Source organism: Hemitrygon akajei, chromosome 6 (genome assembly GCF_048418815.1).
Source record: "Hemitrygon akajei chromosome 6, sHemAka1.3, whole genome shotgun sequence".
NCBI classification, from domain to species: domain Eukaryota; kingdom Metazoa; phylum Chordata; class Chondrichthyes; order Myliobatiformes; family Dasyatidae; genus Hemitrygon; species Hemitrygon akajei.
In genome coordinates, this window is record NC_133129.1 from 7,046,844 (window position 1) to 7,060,159 (window position 13,316).

General features: G+C 41.7%; 1 protein-coding gene across 7 annotated transcripts in view; it reads left to right on the forward strand.

Annotated features, from left to right (window-relative positions):
* LOC140728834 (nipped-B-like protein) overlaps nt 1-13,316 on the forward strand; it is a 499,555-nt gene that overhangs the window by 372,119 nt on the left and 114,120 nt on the right. For all 7 annotated transcript variants that reach the window (XM_073047823.1, XM_073047821.1, XM_073047826.1 and 4 more), the window contains 2 exons: nt 6,524-6,660; nt 11,592-11,732. In XM_073047823.1, coding sequence (XP_072903924.1) covers nt 6,524-6,660; nt 11,592-11,732 — 278 coding nt within the window. The remainder of the gene's footprint in view (nt 1-6,523; nt 6,661-11,591; nt 11,733-13,316) is intronic.

A 13,316-nucleotide genomic window follows, 5' to 3' on the forward strand; every position in this document is an offset into this window, starting at 1 on the left:
ATAGACAAACACAATCAGTTTGAATTAATTACACACAAACAATTGTCTCATGTCTTTATTGAGCATTGTTTAATCATTCACAGTCCAGGCTGGGGAAAAGTACATGAACCTTTGCATTTAATAACTGGTAGAACCCCCTTTAGTAGCAATAATTTCCATCAAATGTTTCCTGTAGCTGCTGATCAGACTTGCACAATGTCAAGGAGGAATTTTCCTCCATACAAAACAGAATCAATATTTCCGGGGTATCTTGCATAGAAACATAGAAAACCTACAGCACAATACAGGCCCTTCGGCCCACAAAGTTGTGCCAAACACATCCCTACCTTAGAAATTACTAGGCTTACCTATAGCCCTCTATTTTACTAAGCTCCATGTACCTATCTAAAAGCCTCTTAAAAGACCCTATCGTATCCACCTCCACCACCATTGCTGGCAGCCCATTCCATGTACTCACCACTCTCTGAGTAAAAAACTTAACCCTGACATCTCCAAAACATGAACAGTCCTCTTCACATCATGCCATAGCATCTCAGTTGGGTTAAGGACTGGACTCTGACTTGGCCATTCCAAAGCACAAATATTCTAATTTTTAACGCTTTCTTTTGTTGACTTACTCTTATGTTTCAGATCATTGTCTTGTTGCATCATCCAACTTCTATTAACCTTCATATGATGGACTGCTACCCTGACATTTTCCTGTAAAATATCTTGATACAATTTTGAATCCATTGTTCCCTCAATGATTGCAAGCTGTCTAGGCCCTGAAGCAGCAAAGCAATCTCAAAGCATGATGCTCCTTCCACCATGCTTCACAGTCAGGATGAAGTTTTGTTGGTGGTATGCAGTACCTTTTTTCCTCCAAACATAGTGGTGGGTATTTCTGGCAAGAAGTTAAACTTTTGTCCGTAGAACGTTATCCCAGATGTGTTGTGGAACATTCTGGTGGCCTTTTGCAAACTTGAGACATGCAGCAATATTTTTTCTTGGAGAGCACTGGTTTCCTCCATGGTGTCCTTCCATGGACAGAGACTTTAGCAAGTTCTAGAGATTTCTGCTGTTGCCCTTGGGTTTTTTTTCCACCAAACTTCAGCATTGCATGTTGTGCTTATGTTTGCGGGGTGCCCACTCCTAGAGAGAGTGGCAACAGTACTGAATTTCCACCATTTCTGGTCATTTTTCTCTTACTATGGACTGATGAACTCTCAAGTCTTTAGAAATGCTTTTGTAGCCTTTTCCAGTTTGATGCACCTCTACAATCCAATAGGTACATTTAATGTCAGAGAAATGTATACAAGATACATCCTGAAATTCTTTTTCTTCATAGACATCCACAAAAACAGAGGAGTGCCCCGAAGAATGAATGACAGTTAAAACTTTAGAACCCCAAAGCGCTCCCCCAACTCCCCCTCCATCAAAAAAGCATCAGCAGCCTCCACTGAGCACTCAAGCATGCAGCAATGCATCAGTAACGCCACAGACTTGCGGTACTCCAAAAACTACTTGTTCACCCGATAATTCAACATGCCACAGGCTGGCTGGCTGACTCGCGTTCCCTCTCCCTCCCTCCCTCCCTCCCTCTCTCTCTCTCTCTCTCTCTCTCTCTCTCTCTCTCTCTCTCTCTCCCTCCCTCCCTCCCTCTCTCTCCCTCCCTCCCTCCCTCCCTCTCTCTCTCTCTCTCTCCCTTCCTCCCTCCCTCCTCCCCTCCCCATCCTCCTCTTCCCCTCTCTCCCTAATAAGGGGAAAAAAGGTGTCCTCATTTCACAGCAAGAGAGGAGACATAACAAACAACTCGCTTATTTACAATGTTAAGAAGTTGCATTTTCCGAGCTCTGCGCCCAGAAAACCCCAAAAACACGCTGCTGTCTCGACACACAACCCCCAGCAGGTAACTCGCTGCTTCCGATGTTCTGTGTCCTCCCGCGACACTTCAGTTAGGGGCACTGGCCTAGAATCAGCACGTCCCCAGGGCCACAAAATCCCAGAACACCGAAGGTACACTCCTCTTCCAGGCCACGTCCTTGGGATATAAAAAAAGCTGGTCATGAGGCCCTGAGAGCAGGTGCCTTTCCCGCAAAGAACCAAAGTCAGAGTGTATCTCCAGGTCAGGGTCTTCAAAAGAACTCCACACCTCGAAAAGGGAATGGGAAATAAGAGATATTTTCCAAAGATGTAAGCAAAGGAGTCGCCATTTAGTACCATCTGGACTTCGCCCTGTCTCTTCTTCCAAGGTCCTCTGAAAGCTGTTTTGGTCGAGGCACGGTGCACATAAACAGATCTTTCTTGAGAAGAGCTGCCTCTGTCAGTACCTGACTTTGTGTGTCTTTATTATAGGGCAGGACACCTCTACAACCCACACCTCCAATCTCACCTCATTGATTGGAACACCTGACTCCAAATAGCTTTTGTAGAAGGTATTACCCCAGAGGTTCACAAAATTTTTTGAACCTTGTCTGTGATTGTTTAAAAGGTATACTCAGTATTGACGAGTAGTTCAATTGTTTGTGTGTTATTAGTTTAGGCAAATTGTGTTTATCTATTTTTATGACTTAGATGAAGATAAGACCACGTTTATGAGTGAGTAATGCTGAAAATCAGGTAATTGCAAAGGGCTTGCAAGCTTTTTCTTGCAACTGTACATCAAAAGCAACAGAGGTCCCAGCACAGATCATGGGACGGGAGGCCTAAGGAGAAAGAAAGGGGGAGGGGAGCACTAGAGGGAGATGGAGAACAGGCAAGGAGTTCCCATTCCCATTCTGGTATGTCTATCCATGGCTTCCTCTACTGTCAAGATGAAGCCACACTCAGGTTGGAGGAACAACACCTTATATTCCATCTGGGTAGCCTCCAAGCTGATGGCATGAACAATGATTTCTCTAACTTCTGTTAATGCCCCTCCTCCCCTTCTTACCCCATCCCTTATTTATTTATTTCCCCCCCTTTTTTTCTCTCTCCCCTTTTTTTTCTCTCTCTGCTCCTCTCACAATCACTCCTTGCCTGTTCTTCATCTCCCTATGGTGCTCCTCTTCCCCCTTTCTTTCTCCCTAGGCCTCCTGTTCCATGATCCTTTCCCTTCTCCAGCTGTGTATCCCTTTTGCCAATCACCTTTCCAGCTCTTAGCTTCACCCCTCCCCCTCCTGTCTTCTCCTATCATTTCAGATTTCCCCTCCCCCTCCCACTTTCAAATCTCTTACTATCTTTTCTTTCAGTTAGTCCTGACGAAGGGTCTCGACCCGAAACATCGACTGTACTTCTTCCTATAGATGCTGCCTGGCCTGCTGCGTTCCACCAGCATTTTGTATGTGTTGTTTGAATATCCAGCATCTGCAGATTTCCTCGTGTTTGCTCCATTAATTACAGATCTCCAGCTCAAATAAGCCCTTTAAACCCTCTGTCTTCAATGAGCAAAACAGTTCAGAATCCAGTCAATTTGCCTCGGACTCCATGCATCTTAATCTTCTGGATTAGCCTCCCATGAGGGACTTTGTCAGACGCCTTACTAAAATCCATGTAGACAACATCCATAGCCTTACGTTTATCAATCTCTTTCATCGCCTGTCAAAGGACTCAAATCAAGTTGGTAAGACATGACCTGCCCTGCATAAAACCATATTGGTTCTCTGTAGTTAGGCCATGGGTTATATCCTATTGCTAAAAATGTTTTCCAACAATTTCCCTACAATTGACATGAAACTCACCGGTCTATAGTTCCCAAGGTTTTCCCTTGTTCCCTTTTTAAACAGAGGTACAGCATTGGCCGCTCACCCATCCTCATGGACTTCACCTGTGTTGAGAGAGGACTTGAACATACTGGCCAAGGCCCCAGCAATCTTTTCTCTTGCCTCCTTCAATAATCTGGAGTAAATCCCATCAGGCCCTAGGGACTCAGCCACTCATTAGAAGGCCCAATACTTACTCCTCCTCAGCGTCAAAATGACTTGACATATTTATACACTCAGCACTGATCTCTGGGTCCTCCATATCCTTTTCCTTGGTAAATACAGAAGCAAAGTACTCATTAAGTACTTCACTCACGTTCTGTGCATCCAAGCAAATGTTTCCCCCATTATCCTTGAGTAGCCCCACCATCTCCCTAGTTACGCTTTTACTCTTGATAAATGTATAAAATACCTTGGGATTCACCTTTAATCCTGCTTGCCAAATACTCTTCATGGCCCCTCCTGACTTTCCTAATTTCCTTCAGTTCTTTTCTGGCTTCTTTATGCTCCTTATGTGCTCCATTTGATCCTGGCTTCCAAAGCTGTACATTTCTTTGTTCTTCTTGATTAATTCATCACCTCTCTGGATATCCAGGGTTCTCTTATCTTTCCAGCCCATCCATCCTTTTTAACAGGAACATAACCTTTACTGTATTACTGTGCAAGTGCAATTAATCTTTAAACACTCTCCACCTGTCCAGAGAAACAGTGTTCCCAGTTAACTCTTCTTAGTTCCTACTTAATGCCCTTGTAATTTGCCAGACTCCAATTTAAAACTCAGGGTTTTATGCTGGGTTTGTTCCTTTCATACTTCATCTGTAGAATTGTTTTCTTCAGCATCTGCTCTTACTGATTATATCATGACCATTTTCCTTGAATACTTGCTTAATGATAGTGCTAAAATTAATTTGTGATCTATTTTAATATTTGCAGTTATTGCACAGTGAATAAGCAGACCTGTTTGCAAATGTTGAGAACAACATCAGAGACCCATGGTTTTCAATAATTTTCCAGAATGTTTTGAGCCACCTTTCCTTCAATGCAAAGCTCCTTTCATGATTCAGAAGATTCCAACCTTCCATGATATCCAAATTCACTCATTCCATTGTCCACCCACTTATGAGGATAAGTTGGCCTTTTCTCTTTGGAGTGAAGGAGGCTAAGAGGTGACTTAAGAGATGTACAAAATGATCAGAGGCATAGATTAAGTGGATATACAAAGGCTCTTTCTAAAGGTGGAAATGTTTAATGCATAGAGACATAATTTTAAGGGGATATCAGCAGTAAATGTTTTACACAGAGTAATGGGTGTGTGGGTATTAAAGTAATTCTTAAATAGGCGCATGGATGATACAAAAAATGGAGGGCTATGTAGCAGGAAAAGGTTAGATTGAATAAGTTATAAGGTCAGCATAACATTGTTGACCAAAAGGCCTTTACTGTGCTGTAGTGTTCTTTGTTCAACTGAAGTAGTTGTATCACCTTTATATCACTTTTATTTTGCTCAATATTACCTCTGTACCTTGTTGAATATTTCTAATGGCAGACAGTGCTGATTATCATCCTCTCTACTGCCTCAAAATAGGGACTGCATTTCATTTGACTCCTGTCAAGCCTTTTCCCTATTCTTGGTCCTACTCATTCATGAAGTTGTTTAGTGGTGTGTGGGCCAAACACAGGCAAGTGGGTTTGGAACATAGAACAGTTTACATAAGATCAGGCCGTTCATCCTGATCCTGACACCTGGGAAGCAACATACCATCCTGGCATCTCCTTTATGACCACAGAATCTTTTGTCAGTCAATTTAGTATCAAGTCTCATGTCACTATTGGTTTGTTTTTGCCAGTTCCTGCTGACCCTCAAAGCTGGTACTGTGCCACCAACCTGGGTGCTGCTGCCATGCACTGAGTGGTCATCTCTCCAAAGTGTCCAATGACATGTAGAGTCATAGAGAAATACAGCACAGAAACAAGCCCTTCAGCCGATCTAGTCCATTCCGAAACCACTTAAGCTGCCTTCTCCCATCGACCTGCACTGTGTCCATCTACTATCCATGTATCCTATCTGATGCACCATCAATAACTCTGAGATGTGGGTTAAGGTAGGCTTTTATTGGCTGGAAGAAAGCACAAGCAGCAAGTGACCATCATACAACATCCTGGAGACTAAGGAAGGGTCTGTGGCTCCAATCGCCTTTATACCGGGGTCTGTGGGAGGAGCCACATGAGCAGTCAGCGGGGGGGGTGTGTCCAGACAGGTATATGTAGTTCACCACACTATCCAAACATGTTGCTGAGGAGGAATGATCATGGGAATCCTGCTCCGACTGCCTGCTCCCTCTACCTTTCCAGTTAAACCCATCTATCTTCCTCCTGCATCTTGGGTTTGATCACCTCATTAATAAACCAAACCAAATCAAATCAAATCAATTTACTAAACTTGCTAATAAAATTCTTGCCTTTGATGCTCTCAGTATCCAGGATGGTGCAAAGTATATTCAACTCCGGCACCAGTTTCTCAGTTCTGTTTGTCGGGACCTGTAACTGGTCACACTTCCACAGGTGTAGTCCTCAGCAAACTGAAAGTTGCAGGTGGAGTCTTTAGTTCTAAACTCTCCAATTACAAAAGATAACCACATGGTATCATTACAGCTACTCTCTCAGAATTAGAGAGTTTAACTTGAGATCATTTTATTTTTTTAATTGTTAAGAACACTGCTGCTCTCTTGTCTCCTCAAAAGGCAATCTGTTTCTTCCAGATGCTTTGGTTATGATGGTTAACTCCGGTTTGTTTCTCCCTACAGATTCAGATAGTAAAGGCATGAATACCAACTGTCTGGTAGCCTGCTTAATCACCTTATACCTGTTCAGCAAAATCCAGCCTCATCTGATGGTGAAACATGCAATGACACTGCAGCCATATCTTACCACAAAGTGCAATGTAAGTATCTAACCTCAGTGGCAGCAATCAAATCAAGTTTAATTATTATTCAAATCATACATAGATGCAGCTGAACGAGACTGCGTTCCTTTGGGACCAAGGTGCAAACATCAAAATGGCAAGTAATATAATTGAAAATAGTGGGCAAAGAAGCATGTTCACTCAAGGGAAAAAAAACATATATAGTTCAAGAACCTGAGCAACAATGTCTGGCAATCAGTGGTACAGTCTCCCAGCGGTGTGCAGAGGCTGTCATTCCACCGTTTGAACACCAGAGGACAGCAATGAATGGAGAGGCCGGGCCCCAGCCAAGCACCGACACCATCTCATCTGGTCTGCAGCAGCAGGCAAGCCTGAAGCTTGAGGGCTAGTCCTCACTACAACCTAGGCTACACAACTGTCCCTCCACCAGACAAGGACAACAGGCCTGCGGCAACTTACATTATCACTGTGCAACAGAGTCAAGTGAAACGTCCAAGACAATCTCCCAGGGTAATACTGCACCAACTGCGATGCTTCCAGGTAGCAGGCAGCTACATAGTCTGCAGCTAGCTCAGCCTTTCCATACCTAAACTGGCTCCTCCAATATCCTGACTGTCTCCTTTCCTGATATTCCGACAAGCTCCTTGACACCTCAGCAGACTCTTTCTCCAACGTCAGAGCCGGCCCCTTTGACACTTCTGTCAGCCCCCTCCCCATCATCATGGCCAGCCCCTTTTGACACCTCAGCTGGCTCAGATGCCAACAGCAGTCCAGCTGCTCCAATCAACGAGCAGCCTTGCAGTACCTGAAATTCTTGGAGTCAAATTGTCTTTGGATTATTAACAAACAAATTTTACAAAGAAAACAGCACCTTTAGTTGGCCCCTGAGAGGCTGCTGTATTAACACGCACTGCCATCTTACTGGAAGATATTATTTGGGGGGGGGGGGGGGATTTCTGAGCAATGAGTCAGTCTGCATTTAGAACAACAAGCATATTAATAGATGATGGCCAGCATATCTGTGTTAGGAAAGATCCTGTCTGTCCATTTGATTAAATTTTTCAAATATACAGTGGTTAATTGGGACACATCAGGACCAGTACATTTTGGCCCAATTAAGTGGCTCCCCCATGTAGCTGAAGTCACAGGGAAATGATTAAAAAGGTGTATAAAAAAAGACAAAGAACTGAAAAAAAGATATAGTGCCTGAGAAAAGTTTATTTATAAGACAAAGTACCGCTTAACAGTAAAAATTATATATTTAAATGAATACAGAACAAATCAGAACACTACCAATATCACTACATTGCTATAAAACGGTATGTTTCTGATAGTTATCAATGGAGGAATTCATCCAGTGTGTGCTTCCATGTTCTTTTATTGACTGGAAATGAACAAAATCAGCACAGAAACCCAGTGCCTCATAGTGTAGATAATAAACTGTTCTCATATAATGCCTTCGATGATTGCATCCTCCAAATCTTCATTTTCATTGTCATATCAAGACGATTGTCTAGACTTTTGAATTCTTTGTAGTTCATAACTTGTTGAAGTACTGAAATCGTGTAATTTTCACTTCTGGCCCTTTCTGGCATCTCCAAGCCTGAATACTTTAAACCGTAGTTAACTATCAGTGACAAAAATCAGTGCTTTTTGATCAGAAACACACGCAACAGACACCGTTTAAAAATTGTTCACTTTAGGCACAGTGTAGTGACTAATGGCTGCACAAGTGCACGCAACTGATGCTAGTTAGAAACTTTTTGACAAGTCTTCTGTCCCAAATAAGCGGCTGCCGATTTCACTGATGGCCCAATTAACCAAATCCACTGTATTGATGAGGGCAGCATGCTTAGTGTGGTCTACATGCACTTCAATGAGGTCTTCAGTAATTCAGCTCAGAACAGGAAGTGTGTAAATTGTCCTGTGTGCATTATAAATTGGCATATTTAATTCATAATAGTGATATTGCAGAAAACAAACAAAAAGGTGGAAGAACTTAGTGGTTCAAGTAACAGCTGTAGAGTCAACATTTCAGGTTGAGGTGCTGGATCAGGACTTGAGAGAAAAGGAAGGATGGCCAATATATAACAGTACATAAGATTAATAGGTTATAGTGGACCATATGAGGAGGATTGACTGGCAGATGCAGTCAGGTGAGCAGCAGTGGGAGAAATGGGAAAAGAAACAGGTGAGTTTGCATGGAAGGAAAACATGGGAATTCGTATTGATTAGCTGAAGTTAGAAAAATCGATGTTCATACTATTGGCCTGTAAGCTCCCTAAGCAGGAGATGAGACGTACTTCTAATATGCATTCGGCCTTGCTATAACAATGGAGAAGGCTGAATACAGGTAGGTCAGTGTGGGAGTGGTAAGAAGAGTTCAGGTTCCAGATGCTCTAGATGACCATTAGGAATAATCTCGTAGTCTAAAGTTGGTTTCTGTGGTGTATCTTTGCATGAAGGGATGTAAGGAGAAAGTAGGAGATTGGGGCTGAGAGGGAAAATGGATCAGCCTCTGAGTGAAGAAGTTTTCCCTCGTGGTCCATTTAAACTTTTCACCTTTCACCCTTAAACCTATGACCTCTAGTTGTAGTCTATCCAACCTCAGTGGGAAAAGGCTGATTGCATTTACCCTAACTATACGTCTTATAATATTCTGTGCCTCTATCAAATCTCTCAATCTATTGCGTTCTTAAAAAATACAGTCCTAACCTATTCAAGGCAATGTGGTAAAAGATTTCTTTATCTGTGACACTACTTTAAATGAACTTTGGACCTGTATTACCAGATTCCTTTGTTCTACCACACTCCTCAGTGCCCTGGTTAGTCCTACCAAAATGCTAAACCTTGTACCTGTCTGCATTAAATTCCATCTGTCATTTTTCCAGCTGATGCAAATCCCTTTGCAATCCATGATAGCCTTTCTCACTGTCCACTACACTCCCAATCTTGGTGTCATCTGCAAATTTGACGATCGAGTTCACATTATCATCCAGATGATTGATACAGATTATGAGCAACAAAGGACCCAGCACCAACCCCTGCAGCACGCCACTAGTCACAGGACTCCAGTTAGAAAGGCAACCATCTACTGCCACTCTCTGACTTCTCCCACAAAACCAATTTCTAATCTAGTTTATTACCTGATCCTGAGCGCAGTGTGACAGAACCTTCTTGACCAACCTCCCATGTGGGACCTTGTAAAGTGCCATGTAGACAATATCCACTGCCTTCATCCATTTTCCTGGTAACTTACTTGAAATTTTAAAATTGGTTTGTCATGACCTATCATGCACAAAGCTATGCTGACTATCCTTAATCAGTCCTTGTCTATCCAAACGCTTATATATCCAGTCCCATTTGCCATCATTTGGCCCTTAACCTTCAAAACCTTTCCAATCCATGGACCTGACCAGTTGTCATTTAAAACTGTATCTGCCTCAACCACTTCTTCTGGCATCTCATTCCACATGCATGTGTAAAAAAAAATGTTGCCCTGCAAATTCCTATTAAAACTTCCCCTCTCACTTCTAGCACCTTATGTCCTCTAGTTCTTTCTTCCCCAACCTTGTGAAAAAGACATGCATCCTTTCTAATCCCCTCATGATTTGTACACTTCTATAAGAATATCACTGTTTCCTACACTTCAAAGAATAAAGTCCTAGCCTGTCCAACCTCTCCCTTTTAACTCGTTGCTCAAATCCTGGCAACATCCTTTAAATCTTTTCTTTACTCTTTTCTAGTTTAACAATATCTTCTTTGTAGCAGGCTGACCAAAACTGAACATAGTACTTATGTGGCCTTACCAGATCTAGTACAACCTCGCCATGACCTTCAATGTTTATACTCAATGCCGTGACTGTGAAACCACCTTCACCACCCTTTCTACCTGTGACTCCACATTCAGGGAACCGTGTACTTGAACTCCAGGTCTTTCTGTTTAACACCATTCATTCACTGTAAGACTTTGACTTGACTTTCACACTGATCAATATTTAACTTCCTTTGCCATTATTTGCTCAGCCAATCAAAATCCCCAGTTATATTTGATAATCTTCATTGTCTACTAAGCCAGCTATTTTGGGTCATCTGCAAGGTTACTGGCACCAATTCGTGAGGCACAATCCCTAATCACAGCCTCTAGTCTGAGAAACAACTTTTGGCCACATCCTTTTAGTATCCACAGCTAGCTTAATGGTAGGAGATGTGCAAAGCAGACTCGATGCACCAAATAGTCTAATTCTGCTCCTATCTCTTGTGGTCTAATAAGATTACAGATAATGCAAAAATTGGTGGTGGTGTTAATAAAGAGCAGGCTACAGGATATTATCGATTTGTTGGTAAGGTGGGCAGTGCAGTGGTATGTGGAATTTAATCCCAATGAGTGTGAGGTGAGCTATTTAGAGTTAAGCACAAACAAATGTGGAGTATTGAAGAACAAAGGGAGCTTGGTGAAGCAGGCATTTGGCAACTTGCCTTCATTGTGCAGAATGATGGTGAGAGCTCACTTGCAGTATTTGTATACTGTTCTGATTCCCAACTATGAGAAATGTCACTAAATTAGAAAAGCGTACAGAAAAGGTTCACAAGGGTGTTACCAGGACTGAAGGCTCAAATTATAAAGAGAGACTGGATAGGCTGTGTTTTTTCCCCTGGAATGTAGGAGGCTAAGGGATACCAGAGACGTGGTAGGGTTGGCTGCAATTACATTTAAAAAGCTACTTGTACAGGTACATAGATAAGAAAGGTTTGGAGGTAAATGGGACTAACTATGAGATATCTTGGTTTTGTGGATGAGATGGGCCAAAATAACCTGTTTTCATGCTGCAATGTTCCTTGCTATCCAAGGGTCTATGAAAATTGGTGGAAAGCTGGATAAGGTGGTGAAAAAATATATGGCTATATGTTGTTCTTCCCTATTTCCTATTTGATCTTTTCATTTCTAGACTCAGAGTGACTTCCTTGTCATCTGTAATGTGGCAAAGATTTTGGAACTAGTTGTTCCGTTGATGGAGCATCCAAGTGAGACCTTCTTGGCCACTATAGAGGAAGACCTCATGAAACTTATCCTCAAACATGGAATGACGGTAAGAATCTAGGGTGGATATAAGTAAATAGGTTTGAACTACAAAATTTGGTTTCTGCAATGTGATGAGCTATACTGCAGAAGTTAATACAAGTCATGAGTACTAAAGCTTGCAAAGCAAATATTTTGTTAAGTTGAGATACCTATCAATAATGAGAGGATGAATGGCTTAATCTTGTTTCTAAGTTGGTCAACCACTGTAAAAAATGAAAAGAGAGACCAAATGCAGTTCAGAGTGTACTGCGCCTGAACTGGTAGGTAACTTTAGAGAAATGAAGGAGATTTGCTGGTGTTTGCAAAGTTGGCCTAGTGGCTGATGTCTTTGTATGGTCAGTGATTGGAAAGAAGCTCTTTGCATAATAGGATTGCTCTACTTTTTCTTAATGATAGTGATCTAAACTTGGGTATGTGTAGTTGTCATGATCATATGATTTCAGATCAGGCAAACAGGTCAAATTTCACCCTCAAAAATGTAGGTGGTATAGGAATAATGGAGAGCTAGTATAAACTAAAAGCTGCAATTTTAGCAAGATGTAGGAATTGAGACAGAGTCTAAATACATAAGTCTTCAAGAGAATCAAAGCATTTTGATGCTTTTTATTTTAAAGATTTTAAATTAATTTTATTGTTTACTTTAAATGTATCTTAATAAAAATGAAACCTTTAAAACAAAGAAAGGGCTAGAATCATAGAAAATTTATGATCGGGGAAGAATCTGGGCCCTCACAAGAAAATTGGAACAGGACTAGGTCAGCAGGCTCTTCAAGTCTGGTGCTCCATTCACTGAGATCATAGCTATCCTTGCTGGCTTACGAATCTCCCTACTGCAGGAATTACATCTTTCCTTTAGCCATCTCTAGTTCTCACAATTCTGTACCCTTTAGTTATCCCAAAAAAAACTAATTCTTTAGCATAACTAAAAGTTTCAGCCCCTGTTACATCCTCTTAAATTTCTTCTGCACCAACCCCAGTGGAAACGCATCTACCCTGTTATGTGCAGACCAGAACTCTACACAGTACTCAGGCTGTAGTGTATTTGAAATGGTTTACAGTTCCAGCGGAAGCCCTGCTTCAACTATTAAGAGCAACATCCCATATTCTTTGTTAACCACTTTATTGACCTTTTCAAGGTTGTTTAAAATCATTTCCTATACAAAGGTATAAAGGAGAAAGAAATTGTAAAATAAAAATAAAGAACAAATAATAAAAACACAATAAATACAAATACATAACATAGCTTGATTTTATGTCCATGAAGTGGTGCTAAGCTGTACATAAGGTGACACAGGAAATAGTAAAGTGGTGGTGGAGTTAGCGGGTGGAGGTGTTGATCAGCCTTACTACTTGGGGAAATTAACTGTTTTTGAATACCTAGCCTTCTTCCAGATGTAAGCTGGATGAACAGTCCATGAGCAAGGTGACTGGGATCCTTCATGATGTTGTTGGCCTTTTTCTGACGCCTTTTGAAAATCTGTGGACATAAAATCCAAAGTCCCATTGTGTTGTTCCTCCACCCCACTGAGTACCCTGCTGTATCCCTCTACATTTTTGCACATTCTAAGTTGCATTATCTTGCGCTTCTCTA